Source organism: Sarcophilus harrisii, chromosome 6, assembly GCF_902635505.1.
Source record: "Sarcophilus harrisii chromosome 6, mSarHar1.11, whole genome shotgun sequence".
NCBI lineage: Eukaryota > Metazoa > Chordata > Mammalia > Dasyuromorphia > Dasyuridae > Sarcophilus > Sarcophilus harrisii.
Window position 1 is genome coordinate 117,480,229 of NC_045431.1, and position 26,078 is coordinate 117,506,306.

At 35.7% G+C, this 26,078-nt stretch overlaps 1 protein-coding gene across 2 annotated transcripts in view; it reads right to left on the bottom strand.

Moving 5' to 3' along the window:
* IRF2 (interferon regulatory factor 2) overlaps nucleotides 1-26,078 on the bottom strand; it is a 120,516-nt gene that overhangs the window by 5,857 nt on the left and 88,581 nt on the right. The window contains exon 7 of one of the 2 annotated variants that reach the window (XM_012552092.3): nucleotides 15,217-15,375. In XM_012552092.3, coding sequence (XP_012407546.1) covers nucleotides 15,217-15,375 — 159 coding nt within the window. Of the gene's footprint in view, nucleotides 1-15,216; nucleotides 15,382-26,078 lie in introns of both variants that reach the window. The other variant, XM_003773033.4, reaches the window with a different exon arrangement.

A 26,078-nucleotide genomic window follows, 5' to 3' on the forward strand; every position in this document is an offset into this window, starting at 1 on the left:
TCATTGGAAGCTACTATAAACAGGGATGACCACAACACAAACCTAGAGGATTACAGCAATGGCAAAATGCCTACATCAAAGGAAAATATGAACTGCTTTCAAGCTCAAAATTCTCTTGGAAGAGCTCAAAAAGCATTTTTAAAATCAAGTAAGAGAAATAGAAGAAAAATGGGGGAAAGAAATGAGAGCTAAGCAGAGGAATTATGAAAGTTTGAATATGGGCGGGGGGGAGTCAACAGCTTGGAAAAGAAGCATAAAAACTGAATGAAGTAAACAACTCCTTAAAAAACAGATTTAGCAAAATGGGAGAGGAAATACGTGTGCACACACAGATACTAAAGAAAAAAACCCTTAAAATAGAATTGGTTAAATGAGGGGCGAGGGGGAATCCACTGAACAAATGAAAAAGGAAGTAAAAAAGCTAACTGAAGAAAATAATTCATAAAAATTAGAACTGGACAAATGGAAGTGAGTGACTCAATGAGACATCAAGAATCAGTCAAACAAAATTTTAAAAAGTGAAAAAATAGAAGACCATGTAAAATACCTCATTGGAAAATCAACCAACCTGGAAAATAGATCCAGGAGAGATAATCTAAGAATGCTACTTGAAAGCCATGATCAAATAAAAGAGCCTGCTAGATAACATCTTTCAAGAAACCATCAAAGAAAACTGCCCTGATATCCTACAACCAGATGGTAAAATAGTTTTTGAAAAAATATACTGAAAAAAAGGGGGGAAAAAGAACACACTGATCACCTCCTGAGACACTTCCGCCTCCCTCCCCCAAAAAACAACCCCAAAGCAAAGAGCATGTGATAAATTTTTGTGCTATATTTGCAAGAATATGATGGGGGAAATTGTTACTAAACAACAGCATATGAGGGGAAAGAAGAATGAGGATTTTAACAAGTTCAATGAGGCAAATATTTTGGAGATGGAAGCTCAAGTGATCTTAAGTAGATAATGAATCAAGTGGAAGTGGCAAAGAAGTTTGATTTGGGTTTGATTCAGTTAAAATTACCTAAAAATAAAAACAATCAAAAAGTGAGATGGGATTTCTTCAGAGGTGATAGTTTCTTCTCCCTTGGGGGTCTTCAAGCAAAGTCTGAATGAACCCTTGTTGGTGAGGTTATAAGAAGGATTCCTTTCATATATGGATTGGATAAGATGCCTACTGAGGTCCCTTTCTAACTCTGAGATCTTATGATTCTATGTCTAATATTTTTCTGCTCCATATATTCATCTCTGCTAACCCTGATTCATCTATAAGGCTGGAGTGACAAGAAATTATTAGTAGAAATGGTTTCCACATTAAAGCAAATACAATGATATATATATATATATATATATATATATATATATATATAAAATTTATCTATAACCTATTAATCATCTGTTTTTATTATCACCTATCTCTACTATATATCATTTATCTATATCTATTTATCCATTTCTGTTTCTATCCTCTATCCATCCAATTTTATCTATTATCTATCTATGCATCATTCTCTCTTTCTATCCATCTACCACCTCTATCCTCTACCTATCTCTCTGTTGATCCATTCATCCATCCATCCATCCACTCATCCATCCATCCATCTATCTATCTCTCTGTCTCTGTCTCTGTCTTTCTCTCTCCTATCATATCCTCACACTGAAACTCACCAAAAAAAAACCCTTCCTGGGAGCATGGATTAGTATAATTATTTTGTAAGGAGATAAATGAGGAAGAAAAATATTAAGTAACTTGCCTGACCTGTGCACTGAGTCAGCAGGAGTAAAGGCGGCAGCAGGGGAAAAAGGAGAATTTAAAAGGTCTCATTTTGTGACTTAATGCCCTTTGCTTCTCTGGTTCTCAAATCTTTCTTGCTGTCCTGGCACCTCTGACCAAATTTCAAGATCCTCTTTCCATTTTCACAATGCAGCCTCCTGTTCAAAGACAAGTTTCTTCCTTCTTCCAAATATCTTCAAGTTTCACCCTTCCCTCCTCCCTCCTCCCTCCTTGGTGCCATTTCCATTTGCCCTCCACAAATATTATCATCTTCTCCTCCTTTTCCATTAGAATTTAACAACACATTTGTACATGTACTTATGTAGATATAGGGATAACTATTTTATACACACATACACACACACACATATATCTACACACAGAAAATGAAACAGAATGTGAAGAAGTTTTTTGACTTGGATCATGTTGCACAATCAATGAAATAATAAGGAAGAGATAGTGTGACACAATGGAAAGGGAAACAGAGTTTGAAGGATTGGAGTTTGAGTCCCAACTCTGATACTTGCCAGCTTAGGCAAATAAAACCACCTCTCTCAGCCTCAATTTTTTCATCTAAGAAATTAGAATAATTTCTGTGCTATTCACCTCACAGGGTTATCATAATAGAAATGGTAAAACTTGAAGCAATACATCAGTGTGAACAGTTCTTAGATGAAAGAGAGAGAGCTATAGTATAGTATATCAAGAGGAGAGCATTAGTATAAGCAATAGAAGTGAGTGAATAGGGAGACTTCTCAAAAAACATTTTATTCCTTCTTCCAAAGTGCTCAGGGAGTAAATGTGCTTTGAAGAACAACATTTAAATATATAATAAATAGGCAGGTAAATGATGCAGTAGATAAAGAGTGCTGGGGTCTGGTGTCAGTTATAAATCTAGCCTCAGGTTTTTGGGGGGAGTATCTATGTTTTCTTTCACAACATGACTTTTATGGAATTGTTTTGCATAACTTCACATATACCTTCTCAAGGAGGAAGTCTGAAAGGGAAGGGAGAGAATCTGGAACTCAAAGTGATGAGGTTCTGCATGGTGGGTGTGATTGGCAGAAAGAAACTAGAACACTGATAAAATTATTCCCTATGGCAGGCAGGAAGAAGGCTCTGATAAGAAATCATTAGCTCTGGGGTCTCACCCTCTGTGGAGGTAATCCAGTCTGAAATCCAAATTACATCAAGTCCCTGAGGGTTAATTTTCCCTATAAATCTGCTTATGGTCCATGACTCCTTTGGGTTAGTCTGCCACCACTTATGCTCCCAAGCCACGTGGCGTTTCTCCTTACTATCCCATGCCTTATAGTGTCTTTCTTCTCACCCCACTTCTCCTCCTTACTAACTCTTTTAGGGTGCTATATCCTTTTTAGAGTTTAGCCTGCCAGCTAAGGGCATGCTTCAACCTCATGGGGTTCACTAAGGAACTTGCCCTTTCCATCATTAATCCATAATTAATTAAAACCTCTTCCTAAACTCTCCCAACTCTATTTCATATTTACCATTTCTGGTGTCTATTGTATCTCTTCATTTTGTCTGTAACCTCTTCTCCTAAATAAACCTATCTTTTGCCAAAGAGAATGGACATTGTGAGTTTTTCACATGCCCAGCTTTTGGTTGCTTCTCCTAAAACACATCACCTGGTACCACATCATTTGCTACATCAGCCACATCAAAAGTTTTAAAAACAAATGTAAAAAACTGTATTTTATGTAATTTGGGAAAATAAAAATATTAAAACAGGGGAAAAAAAAGAAATTTCATGAAATGAAAAAAAAAAAAACTAGCCTCAGACACTTTGTAATCCCAAGCAAGTCACTAACCATCTTGTCTACCTCAGCTTCCTCATCTCTAAAATTTTTTGAATTAAATTATTAAATAATACTAAAATTGTTATTTTAAGAAAAACTGATGACATTAAACCAAATAAGCTGATTTTATTACAAATAAAAAGATGAAAGTCAAATTAGCAGTATCAAAAAATTTTAAAAAGAGAATTACAACAAATGAAGAACTGGTCTATCCATATACTTTCCCCAATTATATGCCAATAAAACCAATACAAATAAAATAAATTTTTACAAAAACATAAAATGCCCAAACTAACAAAAAAAAAGAGAATTTAACAACCCAGTTCCAGAGATAGAAATTAAACAAGTTTTAATTGAAACTTCCAAAGGAAAAAAAAAGTCAGAATTCATCTGACTCATCAAGTGAGTTTTATCAAACACTCAAAGAATTCATTGTTGCAAAAATAAGTACTTTGCTTGTAAAAAGAAAGTATTCTACCAAATCCCACTATGACATAAAGTCTTGATACATCACTCAGGGATAATCAAAAGAGAGAAAGAAAACTATAGACCAATATCTCTAATGAACATATATATGCAAAAATTTTAAATAAAATATAAGCAAAAAGCCTAAAACAACACATCATAAAGATTATACATTATAATCAGGTTGGAGTTATAACAGAAATGCAGGGTTGGTTTAATATTAGGAAAACTACAAACTCAATGAACAATATTAATAATAATAATTTTTAAAAAATCAACAAAGACCACATCTTTTTCAGTTAAAGCAAAAAAGTCTTTTTACAAAATACACCACCATTTCAGTTAAAAATTGTTAGAAAATAGAGGAATAAATGGACCTTTCGCTTCCTTTCTAGCTTCAATTAATCTAAACTTTTCCCCTAAATCTGCTCCTTTTAATTTCCCAATTTAATTCAGTAAGTATTTTTTTAAGTGCCTACACCATGCCAGGCAACTGTACTGGTTTCTAGGAATGTAAAGACAAAAAGATAAGAAGGAGCAGGAAGAGGAGGAAGATGGAGGAGGAGGAAGAAAAGAAGCAATTCCTACCTTTAGGGGGTTTGTGTTCTAATTTCATTACTACTACTTTATTTCATTATTATATATTTGCTTAAAATGACAAATAGTAACATGTGTAAAGGAAAAATCTACTATTATTTGTAAAATACACATACTAGAATCCTTTCCAATGATTTTAGGGATGAAACAAGGGTGTTCGTTGTAACCCCTTCTATTTAACATTATACTGCATATACTACACTATATACAGAAATGCTGGCTATAGGAATAAGGCAAGGAAGAGATATCAAAAGAATAACCAGGTCAAGAGAAAACAAAATTATCACTTTTTTGCAAAAGACATGATGTTATATTTAAAGGATCTAATAAAAATGAATTGAAGCAATAAATATCTTCAGTTACTTTATAAGATATAAAATAAATCCATAGAAATCATCACAATATCTATACAATAATAATAATAATATAATCCAGTAAAGAGATAGAATAAGAAATTCCATTTAAAATTATTACAGGAAGTACAAAATGTTTGGGGGCCAACCTTCCAAGCAAATATGAGAACTATATATAGAGAGAATTAAAATCAACTGTTTACAGAAATAAAGATGGACTTTAATAAATGGGAAAATATTAACTGCTCATGTGCAAATATAATTTTTTTAAATGAAAATATTACCTAAATTAATTGACTTTTTAAAAAGCCTATCAAACTACCAATAGAATTATAGAATTAATAATAATAATAATGAAATTTCTATTAAAAAGGTCAAGTATTCTCAAGAAAATAATAAAAAGAAATGGGGGGAGGGAAGGAGAAAGGAGCTCAAATTATACTATAAAGCAATAGTCATTAAAACAATCTGGTACTTTAAAAATAAAGAGATTCAGGGCAGCTAGGTAGAACAGTGGATAGAGCACCAGCCCTGAAGTCAGGAGGACCTGAGTGCAAATCTGGACTCAGATACTTAACATTTCCTAGCTGTGTGACTCTGGGCAAGTCACTTTAACCCAATTGCCTCAGCAAAATAAATAAATAAAGAGATTCATCAAAGGAGCAGATTTGATACAGAACAGAAAGAATCAAATGGATCCAGTATCTAACAATTCTATTTTATAAACACAAAGAACTCAACTACTGAGATGATAAAAGGCTATTTGACACAAATGCTGGAAAATCTGGACAGAAGAAGAATTCAGAAGATTGGATTTAGAACAACAATTAACACCTAATATCAAGATAAGCTCCAAATGTATCTAACCTAGGTGTAAAAGGTCACATAAAAAACAAAAAAGAGAAACTTGGAAAAAAATACCAAATAGTTCAAAAATTCATGACCAAACACTAATGAGAAAAGAATACCGAAGATTAAATGAAATTTTGATTATAAAATTGAATTTTTTTTCAAAAACAAATTTAATAAAAATAACATTAAAAGGGAAGAGATCTAAGAAAATCTTTGTAACAAGTTTCTTTAATAAACAAATTTATGTGAAACAATCATCCCTCTTGGATGTCTAAGGAGATGAAGGCAGTTCTCAAGGAAAAAAATTCAAACTATCTATAACTATATGAAAATGAGAGAAATAATTATTTACCTCTTGCATTTAATGACTAGTTATTGAACTAGGTTCAAAGTTTTTTCTCTTTTTCTACTTCCTCACCCAGAAGTCAACTGGTATGGAAAACCCTGGGCAAAGGTCTAGACAAAAACATAAAAGAAATTCTAGGTTTAGGCAAATGAGTAGACTCCTGATCATTGTATTTACTCAGACAGATCTGGGAAAATGTGAATTCTACCTTTTGTCAGACAAGTGATAAGGAAATTGATAAATTTCTTTGACCAAGATTTGGGTGCTCAATGTCATGTACCTCAAGGGCTCTCATTATAACATAACCCACCTCTCGTTGTAATATTCATTTTCTCATTAATTGCTAACCAATCAGAGTTGACTGCCATCCTCAGGAATACCTGCTCTTCCAAGGACATATAAACTGTAAACTCACCACCATAAGAGATTTTTGGCATTTGAGAGTGCCATTATTAATAACATGCCAGTCTTATAATAAAATGATTAAATTACCCACAAACTACGTCTCTTAAAACTTTTTAAAAGTCACAAAACTGCTCCAGCACTAAGTAGAGAACTGCAAATTACAGCAATTCCGAGATTCCCTCTCACACCCATCAGAATAGTAAAGATGACAGAAAAAAAGGGGAAATGAGACTTGCTAGAGAGACTATGAGAAAACAGGCATGTTGGTACACTGTTGGTGGATTTGTAAATGGATACAGCCATTCTGGAAAGTGATTTATAATCATGTACAAAAAGTTACTGAACAGTGAATGCATGCCCTTTGATTCAGTTATAGCATGCTAAGCCTGTGCCCAAAAGAGATCAAAGAAAGAAGAAAAAGATTTTATTGGTACAAAAATATTTATAGCATCTCTTTTTGTGATGTCAAAAAAGTGAAAATTATGAGGCTGCTCATTAATTGAGAATTGGCTAAATAAGTTATAGAATTCATAAGACTATTAAGAAATGTATTATATCAAAGAGACATGAAAAGACTTGTATGACCTGAGGCAGAGTAAAGAAAGTAGAACCAGAAAAAAAATCCAAATAAAATATCAATATTATAAAAAAATGAACAACTTTTGTAAACTGATGAATAATGAAATGAGCAGAACTAGAACAATTTAAATAATAACAGCACTGTAAAAACAGACAATTCTAAAAACTGTAAGAATTATGATTAATCCAATGATCCTCCATCATTCTAGAGAACTAATGATGAAATGTAATCCATAAGAGAGAGGTAATAGGTTTAGGGTACAGGATGAGACATCTTTTTTGTACTTTTCAGGAAATTTGTTTTGCTTAACTATATATATTTCTTACAATTTTTTAAATTTTAAAATAAATGAGTCATTTTATGAGTGGGAAAGATTTTTCTAGAGAGATGGGGGAATGTCCCATAATAACAAATGTTGCATGTCTTGAGGTCATTGTACTATGTTTTTATTTAGCTGTTTTACTTTGGTTATTATAAGAAACCGCTTACAAACTGGGAGGAACTTGTAAATGTAAATGTAAATTGTATATGTAACCTAAAAACAAAATAACAATAAAATATTTTTTTAAAAAAAATTTGTTTCGCTGGAGAATTTACATCTTTACTTTCTCATTATCCACTTATCTGCATCTCAAAGCACAGTAATTAGAGTACCAAACTTGGAGAAGAAATGAGTTCAAATCTGGCTTCCGAAGCTTGTGTGACCCTAAGCAAGTCATCTAACCCTGTTTACTTCAGTCTTATCGACTGTAATATGAGCTGAAGAAAGAAATGGCTCCATCAATTGGAGAATGGTTGGGTAAGTTGTGGTATATGAATGTTATGGATTATTATTGTTCTGTAAGAAATGACCAGCAGGATGAATACAGTGATGCTGGAGAGACTTACATAAACTGCTGCTAAGTGAAATGAGCAGAACCAGGAGATCATTATATACTTCAACAATGATACTGTACGAGGATGTATGCTGATGGAAGTGGATTTCTTCAACAAAGAGAAGATCTAACTCAGTTTCAATTGATCAATGATGGACAGAAGCAGCTACACTCAAAGAAAGAACACTGCAAAATGAATATAAACTGTTTGCATTTTTGTTTTTCTTCCAAGGTTATTTTTACCTTCTGAATCCAACTCTTCCTGTGCAACAAGAGAACTGTTCAGTTCTGCACACATATATTGTATCTAGGATTTACTATGACATATTTAACATGTATAGGACTGCCTGCCGTCTAGGGGAGGGGGTGGAAGTAGGGAGGGGAAAAGTCAGAACAGAAGTGAGTGCAAGGGATAATGTTGTAAAAAAAAAAATTACCCAGGCATGGGTTCTGTCAATAAAAAGTTATAATTATTAAAAAAAAATGGCTAACCATTCAAATGTCTTTGTTAAGAAAACCCTAACTGGGATCATGAAGAGTCAAAGACAACTAAACAACTGAACAACCATAATCCTTCACTATACTGAAGTTACTCTCTCAGTGATATCTTAATCATCATACTGTCATCATCTTCACTTTCCTTGAGGTCTTTGTAGCAACTGACACAGTTAACCACTTCCCCTGTTTTCTGAAACACCCCACTCTCCAGGTTCTTGCCTTATTGCTTTCAACGCTAATGTTTCATTTGCTAGCTCTTCATCTTTCCAGCCCTGCAAGATTTCATCCTCAACCCTCAACTTCTCTCTGTATAATCTCTTCTTTGGCAATCTCATTCACTTCCATGTCATCAACTATCATCTCCATGCAGATGCCTCAAGATCTCTGCCTCTTAGTCCTAAACTCTTTCCTTAGCTTGAATGATATAATCTTCCCCTACTCCTCCTTTTGACTTCACAATTCAATTCAATGAACATTTTTCAGGTGCCTACTATTGGCTACCCACTGTGCTAACTAGATGCTAAGGCAATCTTTATTGCCAAGGGAGAAAAAAAAAAGGAGCTCCCTTCCCTAACATTTACTAGTCATTTATTCAATCTCCCAAGACCAAAACCTCATTGTTAGACTGGCCTTTTACCTCTCCCTCACCTCTCACCTCTAATTAACAATCAAGTCTTAACAGATTGATCTCCATGATATCTCCTATAAGTCATCTCCTAGTTATTCCCATCACAAAGAATGGGCTCACTTAGATCACTGAAAGGAGAGTCCTAATAAGTCTTTCTGCCTACTTCCTCCACTTCCAATCTAATCTTCTTGACTTACCTTCCTCATGAGTGTTGTTGATTTGTTTTTCAATTGTGTCCAGCTTTTCATGAACCCATTTGGAGTTTTCTTGGTAAAGATACTCTAGTGGTTTGTTATTTCCTTCTCCAGCTCATTTCACAAATAAGGAAACTAAGGTAAACAGGTTAAATAACTTGCATAGGATCATACACCTAGTAAGTGTCTGAGGTAGGATTTGAACTCATGCAGAGGAGTTTTCCTAGATACCTTTCAGAACATATCACTTCTCAGCTCAAAAGTTATGTGTGGTTTCCTGCTGTCTACTAGTCAACATTTCTAGCTTCTGCTGCACATAGTTCACATCCAAGAAAAAGAAGATTTATCACTATATTTGCTATATATCCTTGTACTTTTGTGCCTCTATGTTTTGATTCATGCTGATATTTATTCCTGGAATATTCTTTCTCCCTTTCCTTATACCAGTTATATTTCTCTCCTGTCTTTAAATTTCAATTCAAATGTCACTTTCTCCAAAAAGCTTCCTCTGATTTCTCTGATAATTTTTTCCCTCAAAACTCACACTATTCTCTTGACTAGGTAATAGTTTTCTGCAATGATGTCTTGTCAAAAAGTAGGATCATGACATGTAATCGTGACATCAGGAATGGCAACTATCACAATGTTGTGTTTAATAAATATTAGTTGAATTAAACTTTGGAATTCTCCTTCAAAATGAGTTTATTTCACTTGCCATCACTTTGTTCCAATCATTTCCACAGTGGCAAAAATAGGGAGCACTTTAAAAGTATAATTTGAGAGAGCTAATAAATAGAATTATACCACTTGTATCACCTTAGACAAATCATTTAATCTTTCTAGGATATCATCTATAAAGTGAGGGTGTGTCAGGCTAATTGATTTCAAAGGTCCCTCCTAGCTTAAATATCCTACAATGATAATATATGTGCAAAGATTTATATATACTATCAAAACAGGTAAAAACAAAGGAGAAAAAAGAGCTATCCCATTTTACAACCAAGCTCTAAAAAATTAAGAATTCTTATGATGAACTTTTCCTTTTTATATCATATTCTTCAGATGACTTTAGCCTCTTTTTTCTTTCCTCTGAGGAAATTAAGGTTAAGTGACTTGCCCAGGATCACACAGCTAGGAAGGGTTAAGTGTCTGAGACCAGATTTGAACTAGGGTCCTCCTGACTTCAGGCTGGTTGATGCTCTAACCACTGTGCCACCTAGCTGCCCTGACTTTAGTCTCATTTTAAAACACTGCCTTGTTCTCTCTAAATGACTTCTAGCTTCAAGCAAATAAATTATTAAATATTCTCAGTGACATTATCACTTAGGAGGACAGAATGTGGAGAATTTTTTAAATAAACTTTTGCTTAGTACAATATTAGACAGTACAATTGATAGTACAATGATTAGACAGTACACCTTGGGAGATGAGAAGCCGTGGGTTTAAATCCTGCCTCTGGGTATATGGGTACCCATTTAACTTCTCAGGGTTCCCCCAAACCTCTCTAATTTAGACTTGGAGACTTTTTAGAACTTTTCAAACTTTTTAGACAAGTTTCAAATCAGATGTTATTCTGCATTGGTAGCAGAAATTTTCTTAAAAGGCACTCCCTATGCCAATGAAATCATAGATTCAATCCCCAAAACAAGCAAACATATATATATGTATGTATATGTATATTATATAGTAACATATACACACACATATACACACATATAAACAATAAGTCACAGTGTTTATAAGGTCTCCTATCTGCCTTATCTTCTCACTGCCTGCATCACTTTTTCTATGATGTCTGATTAACAGGCATCAGTTTGAGACATTTTGCCTCCAAAAAAAAAAGACTATTTAGTCCTATCCAGAAGAAAATAACTGAAACGGTTTATATAAAACTGCCTACACTGCCTTACAGGTCAGCAAATAACTATGTCTCTTTCATTTAAGAGGTTTCTCCTTTGCATCATAGATGCCTCCTATTTTCTAGCAGTTTGATTATATCACCCAGCAAATAAAAGCTGATGGATATTTTTTTGTGGTGCTTACTTTACCACAACATCAGCGATTAGGCAATAGATCATTTCTCTGCAGAGTTTAAAATAAATGTTTGTTGAACTGAATTCAGATCCACACACACCCTTTACTTCCTCAGGCTTCCATCTTTGCTCACTTTGGTGCCTGTGGCTGAACTATTTCTTGTTGCCACGTGCCATGCCAGCTAAAGTTCTTAGGATTCAATTCAAATACCACCTATTCCATGAAGCCTTCCCTGATCCCCACAATCAATAATGACCTTGTTACTCAATCCTTTAAGAACTTTGTTTCCACCAGTTCAACATAAGATGCATGTTTCTTGTCTTCTTACATGACAGTATGTTCCATGAGGGGTGAGATTATTTATCTTTCCTATATTTCATATGTCCCAAAGTGCATAACACAATTTGTCATCCATAGTAGGAGTTTAACACGATTGTTAAGGAGACTTCTTAAGAATAGATAATTATCCTTGAAGGAATGGATGAAAAAGCATTTATTAGGTGCTTACCATGTACCAAGCACTGAAATTAAAAATAGAAAAAGAAAATAGTCAAGCAGCTTCACTGATCACATAGGGTCTGGGTGGGTACCTAGCTGTCTGATGCTAGGATAAATCCTCTTTAACAATGATAACTAACTTGAACTCATTGTTCAGTGATTGACAGATTCTCGTCTTTTCATTTCTACCCAATCTCTATCATTCTGGTTGTCAGAATCATTGCCATTGTTTGAATCCTGTTTTCCATCCCCTACTGACTGTTCCTGTATTTCTATCCCTCTCAACCCAACTCCCATTCTTAAGCTATCAAACTCTTCCACTGTGCTATGCTAACAAGCCATATTTCATCTTAAACCTTGTCCTTTCTCTTTTCCTCAACTGCAGACTTTTGCTATATGATCTCAACTGGACTCTCACTGTGTCAAAGCAATCTTTTCACATGTTTCTAATCAATTCACTATCTCATTTATCATAGTGACTTTTCCCAAGCTTTTCATTACTCCTCAAACCTCTCCCAACTTCCCCACCCTCACGTTCTCAGTGGATAACTCTCATATTTCACTGAGAAAAAAAAAAACTGAGGCCATTAGCTGAGAGCTTCCTCTTCCTTCTCCCCTGCTCCTCAGATGCCTTTTGCCACTTTTTCCTCCTTTACCATTGATTCACATTAAGAGGAGGTGCTTTAATCTTGCTAAGGCAAAGCCCTGTACATGCACAAATGCACAAATGATTCCATCCCATATTGTTTTTTTCTATCCTGCTTCTTCCCACTTACCAGCTATTTTCTCACTAATCTTCAACTGTTCCCTGTCTCCCAGCTGTTTCCCTATTGCCTACAAACAGGCCTGTGTTTCCTCTATCCTCAAAAAAATAAACAAAAAACCCACCTCACTTGATTCAATCATGGATCCCATATCTTTCCTTCTTTTTGTGCCTAAAGTCCTTCACAAGTCCATCTACAATAAGTTCCTCCATTTCCCTTTCTCTTACTTTCTTCTGCAGACTCTTAGCAGTCTGGTTTTTGATCGCATCATTCAACTGAACCTTCTTGCTCCAAAGTTGCTAAAAATCTTTTACTTTGCCTACACTGCCTTAAAGATCAGCAAATAACTATGTCTCTTTAGCTTAAGAGACTTTATCCAAGTCATACCCACTAACCATGGAGGTTCCCAAAGACTCTGTCCTGGGTCCTCTTCTCTTTCCTCTCTATATTATTTCATTTGGTGACCTCATCAGCTCCCATAGCTTCCATGAGCTTCTTGATGCTCCTGGAGGTCCTTTCTCACTTGAAAGCTAAGAGTTCCCAACTAAAAATTGGGAAGATCAAGAGCTCTAACCCCACTTTCAACATATACTAGCTGGATGACCCTGACCATATTTCACTTAGCTTCCAATTTCCCCAAGTAATTCTCTAAAACTAAGTTGTAGAGTATGTGATTACTGAATTGGGAGAAAGAAATTCCTCATTAGGAGCTCTTTATATCAATGCAATCATTGGCCCAGTTAAAAGAATTTTTCCCCCCAAAGGTCTGATCACCATTTTCTTCCCCCACCCCCCAAAAAAAAACCCAGAGTCTTTGAACTCTGCCCCTAGGTCCCCAGGCTCATTTTATCTTGCTCAAAACCAGTTCTCCTCACTTTTTGGTCATCTTCACACCAGATCTCCTCCCCTATTCTTTTCTACCTCCTCCTTTATGTGTTATTCCTCATTAGAATAAAAGTTCTTTGAAGGCAGGGATTGTCTTGCTTGTATTTGTATCCCTGGGGCTAAGCACAGTAACTAGCACAAAGCAAATGCTTAAGAACTATTTATTATTATAAATAATTCTCTTTGTGTGTCCGTCTATCTATCTATCTATCATTTTTCTATCCGTTGTCCATCTTTCCAATTCTAGTTAATATTTTTTCTATTTACTTATCATTTTTTCTATCCATCTTTCCATTTCTATCTGCATGTTTTTCTATGTATCTATCTTACTATATATCTATCTCCCTACCAACAATAAGCTAGTTATGGCCTCCAAACCTCATTTAAAGCAGAAATAATATCCTGTGAACAGGTATCCATTCCTCTCCCACCAACATAAAGTCCATAGTAAGAGGCACAATGGTATAGTTTTCCATTTTTCTTTCCATTGTATGATTTGTTAACAATCCTTTATATCTCCCCACCTCTCATTCATTCTGCTGGGCAGTTTACAAGCTCAGGTTAGAGACCATACTAGAGATAGGCTCCACTGGAGTTGACTAAGGACTTGCTCATTAGTCCACATGGTAATCTTACTTCTGAAGTAAGGGCTTCTTAACCCATTCTTAAATGAGTGGAACATGGGCTGTTTCTTTGGGATGTGAAATTTATATCATTTATGCCTAAGAATAACATGGGCTTCATAGGCGTGTTCTCAAATGGAAATGTCACATTGAATCATGTGAAAAGCAGGTAGGGGGTGAGTCAGGAGAAGGAAGCAAAACAGACAGAATACCTTTATAATAACATAGTCACCATTCTTTTCCATGAGGATGGAGAAAACAATTGAATAAAACTTTCCTCCTCTATAATTCTATGGGCCAATTCCTATAATTATGTGACAATTCCTGAGAGAATTAGAAAAAGGCTTAATCTCCTATTATTACAAAGTGGCATTTAAGGAATGACGTGAAGAAAAGTAGAGCTGAAAATTAATCATGCAAATACCCTACTGAATTTCTGACACTATGTAGTACCTCCTCCCCTGTCTCTTAAACAGCTTAGTTACTACCTTTTTAATGACATATTTCTCTCTCTCTCTCTCTCTCTCTCTCTCTCTCTCTCTCTTTTTCTCTCTATTACTTTGTAGATGCTTTTGTATTTATTTATTTATCTGTGCCCACTGTATTCAGGAGAATACAAGCTCCTTGAGGACAGAAATTACTTTATTTTTATCACTGTATTCTTAGAACCATACCTGCTAGCGCAGAGTAGGCACCTAGTAAGTATTCACTGTTGTTTTTTTTAAACTGAATGCAGTAATAATAAAAACAGGGTTGTTCTGCCTAGCTACTCTCAGAAAATTCTTATTACCTACAAGTCATCCATAGGGGGCTGATGTGACTGTTGTTTCTATCAGGAGTGTTGTGGTACCCAAGTCTTATGTTTGAAAGGAAAAATAATCAAAAAAAAATTCAGATCATTTATCTATGTGGACCAAAGAGAAATTCACCACTTGGAGATGCTGATGGCTCTAGGGAGTCACCATCAAGTGATGGTTCAGCCCAAGAAGGAGTTTTCTCCCAACATTCCATCCCAAGAAAGGCTTACCTGCATAGGAAGAGATGGGGGAAATCTGCAGCGGGTAGAGTTCGCTCATACTGACGGGCTGTTCATCACTTTCTGTTGTCACCTCAACAACCTGGCATATGTCAGGTGGGTTAGTGACAATGACTTGGTCCTCGATGTTGCTGTCAAGATGTGACTGTCCTACAACTTCAAAGAAAAGATATGTCATTCATTAACCCAGGTAGGTTTGTCTGTTTGTTGAAAACTCCTGAACTTCAGTGAAAACATTCAATTTAAAAGACCTCTCTCAGACCAAGGGCAGCTATTCTGGGATATTGATACCTGCAATCTACTGTGAAGCCAGAAAGGGCATCCAGAGCTTTCAGGTGAAGCTCCCAAAGCAGTGGCTCATAATCTCCCAATCCCCAAGAGCCACGATGGCTCTGCATGGCAATGAAGAAATGAGCAAAACATGTAGTCAAAGAAACAATTGAAATCCCAGCTCTGCCGTGAATCACAGAATGATAGCTCTATAAACAAAAAACACCTCAGAGGCTGCTGAATCCATCCCCTTCATTTTACAGTTGAGGAAACTGAAGCGACTTGCTTATGATCAAGAAAGTACTAAGTTGTCAGAGGCAATATTTGAAGCCAAGTCCTGTGGACTCCAAGTCAATTCTGTTTCTACTATACCACCATGTTGGGAAGTTATATAATCTCTCTAGGCCTCAGCCCTCCAAGATCTGATTGCCTGTTCTCTACACTTGTACCACCATTTTAAAGATCACTGACATTGTGCTTTATGACCCACCTCTCCCTCCCCATCATAGATACCTCTCTTTTTGCACTTATCTCAGGCACTATAGTTACCTGGGTTTGTGTCATGTCTTCCCCCACCCCCATTGGACTATAAGCTACATAAGGGCTGGGTTTGTTTCTTATCTAAATTTTGTATTTCCCCCAGTGCCTAGTCAATCAATAAACATTTATTAAGCATGTACCATGTGCCAAACACTGTGCAAATCTCTGAAAAAACAAAGAAAGGCCAGTCAATTCTTATCTTGGAGAAGTTCACAATCGTTAGGACTGGGGGAAGGGGGAGGGGGAGACAATACAGAAAAGATGCTGACAAAGGATGGGGGAGGGGAAGGGAAGGGATGGAAGGCACCCATCATTCGGGCATGATGTAGTCTTGTAGCTAGATAAGTTACGATGAGGTAGCTGGCCTGGGCCTCCTGTTTATACAGCAGGCACTAAGTAAACATCACTGAACCAAACTGTTGAAGTGTATTTGATAAGATGAAAAAAATTCCCATGTGTCTATAGTAAATTAATATGAATATAATGACAATGAGTATAAGATTCACTCACTCTCTGTTAACTCTCCCTCTCTTTCCTTCCACAATAAAGCTTGTTCTCACCTCTTTTATGAGTGATAATTGACTCCATTCTACCTCAAACAGCAAACGTATAAACAAGAATATTTTATCCTATATTTGTATATGTAGGACTTTTAACTTGATTTGTGGAGTAGATATTATCTCCAGCTCAGAACTTCAGAAACTGAAGAACAAAGAAATGACTTGAACATAGTTACAGAGTTAAATTAATTCTGGAACTGGAATTTAAAGTCCAGATCTCCAGATTCTCAATTAGTTCAAGTATTCTTTAGACATCACCTAAATAGTCTTTCATTCATTCATTCATTCAGTAACATTTATTGAGTACTAATAGTGCCAGGCACTACGCTAAGTGCTGAGGATACAAAAAGAGACAAAAGACAGTTCTTGTCCTCAAGGAGCTTACAATCTAATGGGAAAGACAACATGTAAATGAATATATATGAAGCAAGCTACATATAGGATAAACAGGAAGTAATTAAAAGAAGGAAAACACTAAGATTAATAAAGATTGGGAAAGGCTTCCTGAAGAAGTTGGGGTTTTTGTTGGGAATTGCAGAAAACCAAGAAGATCAATAGTTGGGTTGGAGAAGGGAGAATGTTTCAGGCAGAGAGGATGGTGATGGAAACTGAATGTACACGTGAAGGAGTAATGTGTATGAAGACTGGAAAAGTAGGAGGGGACTAGGTATGAAGGGCTCTGAATGTCAAACACAGCATTCTGTATTTGTTCCTGTAGCCAATAGGGAACCACAACAGTTTAATAGGTGGAAGGTATGAGGTATATTTGCCCTACCAGACCAGTGGGAGACTAAGTAGTCTAGGCAGAAATAGAAAAAGTTAATTTAATATATAAATATTTGTTGAGCAAGACTCTGTATACTTTACTACTTCATGTGTTGAAATAAATAACAAAGTTATAGCTAAAGCTTGGCGGGAGCTAGTAGGGAGAGGGAAAACTATGTTAAATACTACGTGTGAGAGATTCCATACTATGTGGAATGTTGCCTCTAACGTCAGGGGAAGGGACAAAATGACTTGGGCACTGTTAGGCACAGGGGCATAGTATTGTAATAATATTGCATTTTAAATGTTTTCACAAACCCTCTCCTCACAACCATGTCAGTGCTGTGGCTATTTTCCATTCAACTGTTTCAGTCATGTCCAAATCTTCATGACCCATTGGGGTTTTCTTGGCAAAGACACTGGAATAGTTGGCTATTTTCTTCTCCAGCTCATTTTACAGAGAAGGGAACTGAGTTCAGACACTTATTAGTTACTTGACCCTGAGCAAGTGTCTGAAGCCATATTTGAATTCAGGAAGATGAGGCCTCCTGGCTCCAGGCCCAGAATTTTAAAGACTGTGGGCATTATCACCTCCACTTTAAAGATGAGGAAACTCAGTCAGATAGGGATTGGAGTTTAGGCTTTCTAAATCCAAAGACCTAGAACTGAATAGGGTAGATGTATTTTCATCAAGAGATTTAATTGGCCAAAGAAAAGGGGAAAAGGCAGGGGATAAGAGGGGGAAAACAATCCCACAGAGCTACAACTCCAAATACAGTTTGGTACTGGGGGGAATTTCTTCACTAGAGATGGTTTTATGCTATATGTTCATTTTTTATAATTGTATCCAGGGACCTCCAGTAGGTACTAATATAGAAGGTGATTAACAAATGTTTATTGATTGATTTAAGAGGGAGAAATAAGGAGAAGGAAGCTAGTGTCTCAGTGATGAAAGTGATCCAGAAGGTAGCCTACTTGGAGAATTCTCTTACTTATAATTCCTATCACTTTAATAACTCGGGTATTCTTTTTTTTTCTCATTTCCTATGTCCCCACCACAAACCCTCTCAGTCTGAATAATGAAGATGATGTCTAACAAATTCTCTTAGATTTGGAATCTCTTAGACTTGATATATTCAACCAAGTTCTCTGAAAGAAATTTCTAGCAGGAAGAATTCAAGGGAGTCATGTGAGAGGCATTTTGAAATATGGTATAAACATTTCACTTTAACCAAATCAACCAGTTTTAAATGCTGCCTGATCCACATAAACTCAAATTCCTTTCTGTTTGATTCTCAGAAGTTCTAACAACAGCATACAAATATTTGTATTATCAGGTTTGTCTTCATAATGACAGCAGTCCAAGACTATAATGTCCTCTTATTTCCTCTCTTTCTATTCAAATCCTATCCACATCATTGAAGCTCACTTAAAATGCCTTTCCTAATGCTTATTGTTTGTTGCTGCTGTTGTTGTTGCTCAATCATTTGGTTGTGTACAACTCTTTGTGACCCATTGACTATACTGTCCATGGGATTTTTTTTGGTAAAGATACTGGAGTGGTTTGCCATTTCATACTTCAGTGGATTAGAGAATTTAGGGTCTTTCTGACTCCAGGTCCAGTAAGCCAATAGCTGACCCCTTATTGTTTATACCAAAGCTTCTTAAACTGAGTCACAACCCCATATGGAGTCACAACCCCATATGCTGAATGAGGAGGGTAAAGGGTGAAAATTCTGGAAAACTAAAAGGTATCAAAGATTTTGCCAAGATTTAATTCTTTATGTAAAAATAAGCAAGCACATTACTTTATCAGAATGCAAATTTGCTTTCATCTTTAATAAATAGTAAAATTATATATATATATATATATATATATCAAAGAATTGTTTTAAAACAAATTTCTTTATGATTTATTATCAGGACATATTTGATTTATATACCTGGCGTCACATAAAAATTTCTTGGATGAAAAGGGGTCAAGAGTATAAAGAATGGGTTAAGATTGGTTAAGTGGGGTTAAGTGGTTAAGTGTTAAAAGGGATTAAGAGTTTTAAGGAAGGATTCCAGGAAGATGGTGGAGTAAGTTGGCAAATTTCAAGATTTCTCAAGATTTCCCCCCCAAAAAAAGAACAAATTTGAGCCTCAGAACAAACATAAACTGATAAAAAGAAAAATCATGAAGATGTGGGACAAAACAGAAAGAAAGACCCCCAGGCCTGTATTAAACCATGTAGAGTGCAAACACTTCCCAGCCAGCTCCGCAGCATCACCAAGTGGGGATCCCTCACACTGGCTGTGTGACTGGAGCCTCAGCAGGAATGGCAGAAACTTTCACCTTGTGGACTGTTTGTGGAGTTGAGGTTAGAGTCCAGGAAGACCAAGTGAACCTCAGCTGATTAAGAACTCATAATCTAATAGTGTAGGACTTCTCTTCCCCATGAAACTAAGCTTTTTCTCTCCAATTCTAATCAAGTTCTATATGCCTGTGGTTTTATAAGCATTGTTGAATGAATGGATGAAGTATCCAAGAACTATCACAGTCCTTTCATTTCAGAGTTGGTATTATAGTGGACCACAGAGAAGTATGACAGTTGAAGATGTTGCCTGAACCTTAGAGATCTAGCATTTTGTTTTTTATTAAGTATTTCCAGAGCTTAAAAAACTTAAGCATATGGGAGGTAATTACTTCAATTCGGTTTTTTCATCTGCAATACTGACAAGGCCCACCACCTTAGGGGCCAGAGTGGGAAAAAGTGTGTTTATGATTTTAGCTTATAGTCTGACTACTTAATAACAACTTCCATTTAATCTCTTGGAGGTTAGTTACTCGAAGACTGTGTGCTACTTCACACACACATCCTTGATGGACACATCTTCCTTTTCTTTGCTGAAGCAGCTTTTGGAATACTTCCCAATTATATGTCAACAAACCAAAAAAGATGAGTCAGATTTTTCCCAGTGCTGCTCTTGGCTATATTTTCAGCTCTTTTAGAAAGGGCATTAATTCCTTCATCTTTACTATCACAAAGTATTTATAACACACATCACTAGGCTGGCTAATGTAGGAGGTGAGGGAACTAAATGTGGCTCTTCTATCCTCTAAAATAACATAGAAGTGAACATACATAAAAATAGAGGAAGCTACATGGGGGAATGGATAGAACACTAGGGTTGAACACTTCACTGCTATCTACCTCAGTTTCCTCAACTTAAAATGAAAATAATAGCATCTCCCTTGAAAGATTGTTGTGAAAATAAAATTAGATAATGTTTATAAAGTGCTTAGCATAGTGCCTGGCAGATAATGGGCATTTAATAAATCCTATTTTCAATTCCTTCCTTCCTTCTTTCCTTCTACTTTCCCTCTCTTCCTCTACTACCCTCTCTTCCCTTCCTTCTTTCCTCCCTCCTTTTCTTTTTTCTTTCTTTCCTTCCTTCCTTCCTTCTTATACTGTTACATAAATACCTAAAGAAGCATTAAAAAATAAAGAGGGAAGCTGAAAAAACACTATGACCACAAAGTCTTAAATTGCTGGTTTATTATGCTAAAATATATTTAAGGAATTAATAGAAATTAATTTAAAACAACCACCACCACCCTGAATTCCTCTGAAAGCTTGATCTCTGCCCCTCACATAAAACTGCTCATGTTTCACCTTCTTGGGATTCTGGGCTCCATTATAGCAATTCCTTTTCTGAAATTATAAGCAAGGTATTGCAAGGATTAGAAAAAACAGAGTGAATTTCAAGGAAGGCAAAACCACAGGTTTTCACAACCTGTGAGAAAAGAAAACACTGTTCATATGAATGAAATCTCTGAAAAGTTACTGAAAATAAATCATAATGATTCACATTTATATGGCACCTAGTAGATATTCTCCTTTCTCATTTCCCTCTTCTTCCTTCAAGCTCCAGCTAAAATTCTTCTTTCTACAAGAAGCTTTTCTTGATCCCCTTTAATGATATTATCCCCAGCTTATCCTGTATATGATATGCTTGTACATAGTTGTTTGCATGTTGTCTCCCCATTAAACTGTAAGATCCTTGAAGGTAAAGATTGTCCTTTACCTTTCTTTTAGTGCCTGGCACATAGTAAGTTCTTAATAAAGGTCTACTAATTGTTGTTGTCTGTTCTCAAAGACATTACTATGTTGGAGTCAAGATATAGTGCATCAGGTGTCTTATCAGATCAACGAGCTTGGAATACTCTACCACAAATTAGGCGCAAATACTCCCTATGAACTTGTATATCTCACATTTCTTTCAAGCTAATGCAATTTTGCTTCACTCATAGAACACAACACCTGCTTTGATGTGGGAATGCCATGTTGAGCAGTCCTGTGTCAGTGTCTCCTATGTCACAGAATCAATTCCAAAGTTCTTCAGAGACACATTCAAAGTGTCCTTGTATCACTTTCTCTGACCACCAAGTAAGCACCTGTTTTGTAAGAATACTGTTCTACAAGACTAATTGACTACTTTGGTTCCAAAATACTTTCCACAACTACAAAACAGGTAGTTTGAGGATTGTTACCCCAATGTTCAAATGAGGAAACCAAGGAACAAAGACAGTAAGCAATGGGCTCCTGAACATAAAGCTAGTAAGTGTGGGAAACACGTGCCTTGATAAAATAGGCTAAATTGGTTTATCACTGAGTCAGTTCTTACATTCTGTGATTCCAATTATAGGACTCAGTCTACTTTTTCAAATAGTCTCCAACCCTCACTAACTAAATTTCTAAAGGGATAACTTATTTTATTAGCAGGAGTTGATTTTACGTGATAACCATCTTCAGAAGGTAGAGCTCACCACCATCTTGTAAAGATCTGTGACATATGCTACCACATACAACTAGATCATCAGTCAATATGTTCTCACTAAGCACCCCATACTCCATCATGGTCCTAATAGAGTATATTAAAATGGAGCATTGATCACATTGAGCCCTTCCAAAATGCAAATCACAATCCACTGGGGATTGCCCAATCATGTCTTCCTACAAATTCATCACTGACCATTCATTCAATGTGCTAGAGATCCATTTTTTTTCCTCCTGACATTGTGAGCACATGTTCTATATTTTGATTTCTTAGAATCAGTGGACTGCACTAAGTAGCTCCTCAAAAGTAGTAGAGCTGTAGACTTTCTTTTTACATTCAAGCAAAGTTGGAAAACCAATCCAATATTGTTTTTGAAAGCATCCACAGGGATTTCTAAACTAAAACTATGACTGTTCAAAAAATGTCATTTGTAATGTAATTCACTGAAGGGACCAATAATTACTCTATTGATGAATTTAATTGAGATTTGAATTTTTTTGTTTTTTGGTACTATGTCAACTGCTTTTCTAATACTATGGAGAATATGCTTTTCTGTCTTCATAGTGTTTGTTCCTCATTGCAATTAATATGTTTTCAAGACTTGGGTTTGGGCTTACAGATGTAGTCTATGGCATATATTCAGCACTAATATCTTTCCTGAGCTCCAGTTCTGAATTTTGATGCTTTATGATGCTTTAGTGGTCAGTATGAGAGATTAGGAATTGGGGATCCCTATGGGAAAGAAAAAGATAATTGAGAGGGATGGGCAAGAGACAAAATCCAACTGCCCAACTGTGTCCAGGAATGGTTATGCCCCCTCATTCAAAATCTTTCCACAGATTACGCCTTTGATTAAAGATATTTGTTCTGGAGTTACAATGCTGACTGAGCTCTAAAGAGCTAGTTAATTAAGTCTCTCTTTTTTTCACCCCTGGAAGGTCGAATGTGAGAAGGGAATCCACAATTGACCTTGTCTTCTCTTGTGAGATCAGGTTTTCCATATTGAGGAGAGGGCAGAACTAATTTCAGTTCCCATTTTCCCATTTCTCAGTGAAATAACCTGATACCTTAGAGGCTTAAGCAGCTTATCTAAGATCATACAACTACTATGAGAAAGGACTCAAAAGTGAATCCTAATAATTACTAGCTAACAAAAATGATTCTGATACAGAATTCAAATTGGCATTATTTGGCTGATAGAAAAAGAATATTGTATGAAGGCCATTTAGCCAGCCTAGAAAATTCAGACAGAATCAAAAATAAATCCCAGGGTTCTATCAGCTTCACATATGGTCAATGGATATTTCTTTTTTCCATTTCAACCAGCAAATTCAGCAAACATTAATTTCCTACTATGCACATGGCTCTATGGTAAGTATTGGGGATATGAAAATGAGTTAGGAAACTAAGAATTATTGATTCCTAACTTCAACATTTAATTTCTCTATGACTTGGTTTGCTTATGTATAAAATGAGCTTAATAATATTTTCACTACTGATTTCACAGGGTTTTTATGAAATATATCCTCTAAATCTAAAGTTTTATATAAATTTTATAAACCTAAAGTTTTATATAAAACTATAGTTTATATATGTGTGTATATGTTAAAAGTTTTATATAGATGCATGTACAATATGTGTAAAAATATATACAACACATACATACAGATGAGCACATTTTGCTCATGAGAACATGAGCACCCATGCACTTTATGAGAGTCATCTGTATTCTAATCAAGGACAATCCTGATGAGGGTTTTAGTAGAGAATAGGCAGGTTTTCACAAGTGATCATTTATATTTGATATCTTTATTTTGCAGTTATCTGAGGGATATAGAGAATGTGATATAAATGTGTCTTTTGATTATAAAAAAAATTTTATTAAACAAAACAAAATGCCACCTTACAAGCTTTCAAGGGAAAAGGTAATGTAATGGAGTATAATAGCTAACAGGGTTCATTGACCATTCTTGTACCATTTGTAAAAGATAAGCATAAAACCATCTCTAAACAGACTGAGTTGATGACCCACTAAATTCTCTTTTATACTCCTCCCCCAATAATATTCATATATCAAAACTATTCAGGTGATTCCTTGGAAGATATAGCAATAGAAAAGCCATTTTCAATTACTCTCTGATAATAAACATTCAGGGAGGCATAGAACAAGGGGATGTATGATCATCAGAGATATTTACCTTGGGATACAGACACCTTTGGGAGAATGTGGACAATAGTTCATAAAAAAGTAGGCAGACATGAGTGGGTTGAGAGCGCCAATATTTGAGGAACTTTCTGAATCAATGAGATCATAGATTCATTGGGATATTTTAAGTGTATGTGTATACACATATGCATGCACGTATGCAGTTCATATATACATCATCCTGTTCTTAAGAAGTTTATAACCTCATTAGAAGAAAAAACGTGCACAAATAAAGATCTTTACAATGGAGTGTGAGATTTGTTCAGGAAAAATGGTATAAAGAAATTTGAGAAAGTAATAATTTTCATGTGGGAGGCAGGCATAGAGAAAATAATGAATAATCTCCCTTGTTGCATTTCAAACTTTCTTCTTACTGAGCAGCGAATAAGGCTTCCTGTTATCTCTGTAACACAATGATGCCATACAGTACAGTCTAATCAAAGTCAGATAAAATGTTCTTAACTTTTCACCTTCACACCTGCAGAATTTTTATACCAAACCAGGGAGATTTTGAGCATGGCTCAACAAGAGAGCTGCTATATTGGGCAAGATGCCAGTTGGGTAGTTTCAGAACAGTTTGCCCTCCTACTTCCCCTTCCTCAAAAAAAAAACTCATCCAGGGCTTAACTTAGAAAAGGAGTTGTTTCAAAAAACAAACATTTTTTCTAGGCTTCGTTGTGAACAAGTTTTCTCTGTAATTGTTACACTTCACAAAAAAAATAAATAAATTGAAAATTTGTTCTCGATACTCAGAGGCAATCCCTTCTCCTTGGTTGCTTGGACATAGAAGATTAAGAAAGTATATTTGACCCTGGTTTGGAGAATAAGGAAGCATAATCAACACACACAGTTATATCACATTCTCTATCTCCCTCAGATAAGTGTGATAACACAGAAGTTAGTGAGATTTTAAAATCTGTTTACAATCCAAAGTGAATTTGGCCTTGTCTTTTCTCCCATGAATGGTACAAGGATAAAAATACATCACAAATAAATCATGCCAGACATCTGTTAAGACAGTGCTCACAATAGCTAAGAGATGAAAGCGACCTCAGAGTTATCTGAGTGTAGTTAAGAAGGAGCTCATTACTGCCCAAGAAAGGCTGTTCCCTTTCTGTACAGATTTGCTTAGTAAGAAGCTTTTAGAATCTAGAAGAGAATTCAGAAGTCTTTTTAGTCCAGCCCATCATTTTATATGAGAACATGAGTTAAATGAGTTGCTAAGGCTCATTTATCTAGTAAATAGCACAATGGGATTTGAACCTAATTCTTCTGACTCCAAAATCTAGCATTCCAAGAGTAAGTTACTTAAAAAATTCTCTTCAACATAATTGGAAGAATTTTAACTCTAAGACAGAGGTGATTAGTGAAGGATAAAAAAGAGATAATTCTGTGAAAATGCTTTAAACCCTATAAAAATGCAAAATATTATGATCATTTATTTCTTCTTAATTTTGTCACATTACCTGAGTTCCTCAAAATTGTGTCTGCGTATAGTACATATTGTGTGTATGTGTGTCTGTTACTAAATCTGAGTGAATGAATAAATAAATCAGTGTCAGGAACTGTGCTAGGAGGGACAGAATAAAAGAGAGAGAGAGAGGAGGAGGAGGAGGAAGGGAGGGAGAGGGACAGAAACAAAGAGGGAGAGACACACACAGATAGTGAAGACAGGGGAAAAGGGAGTA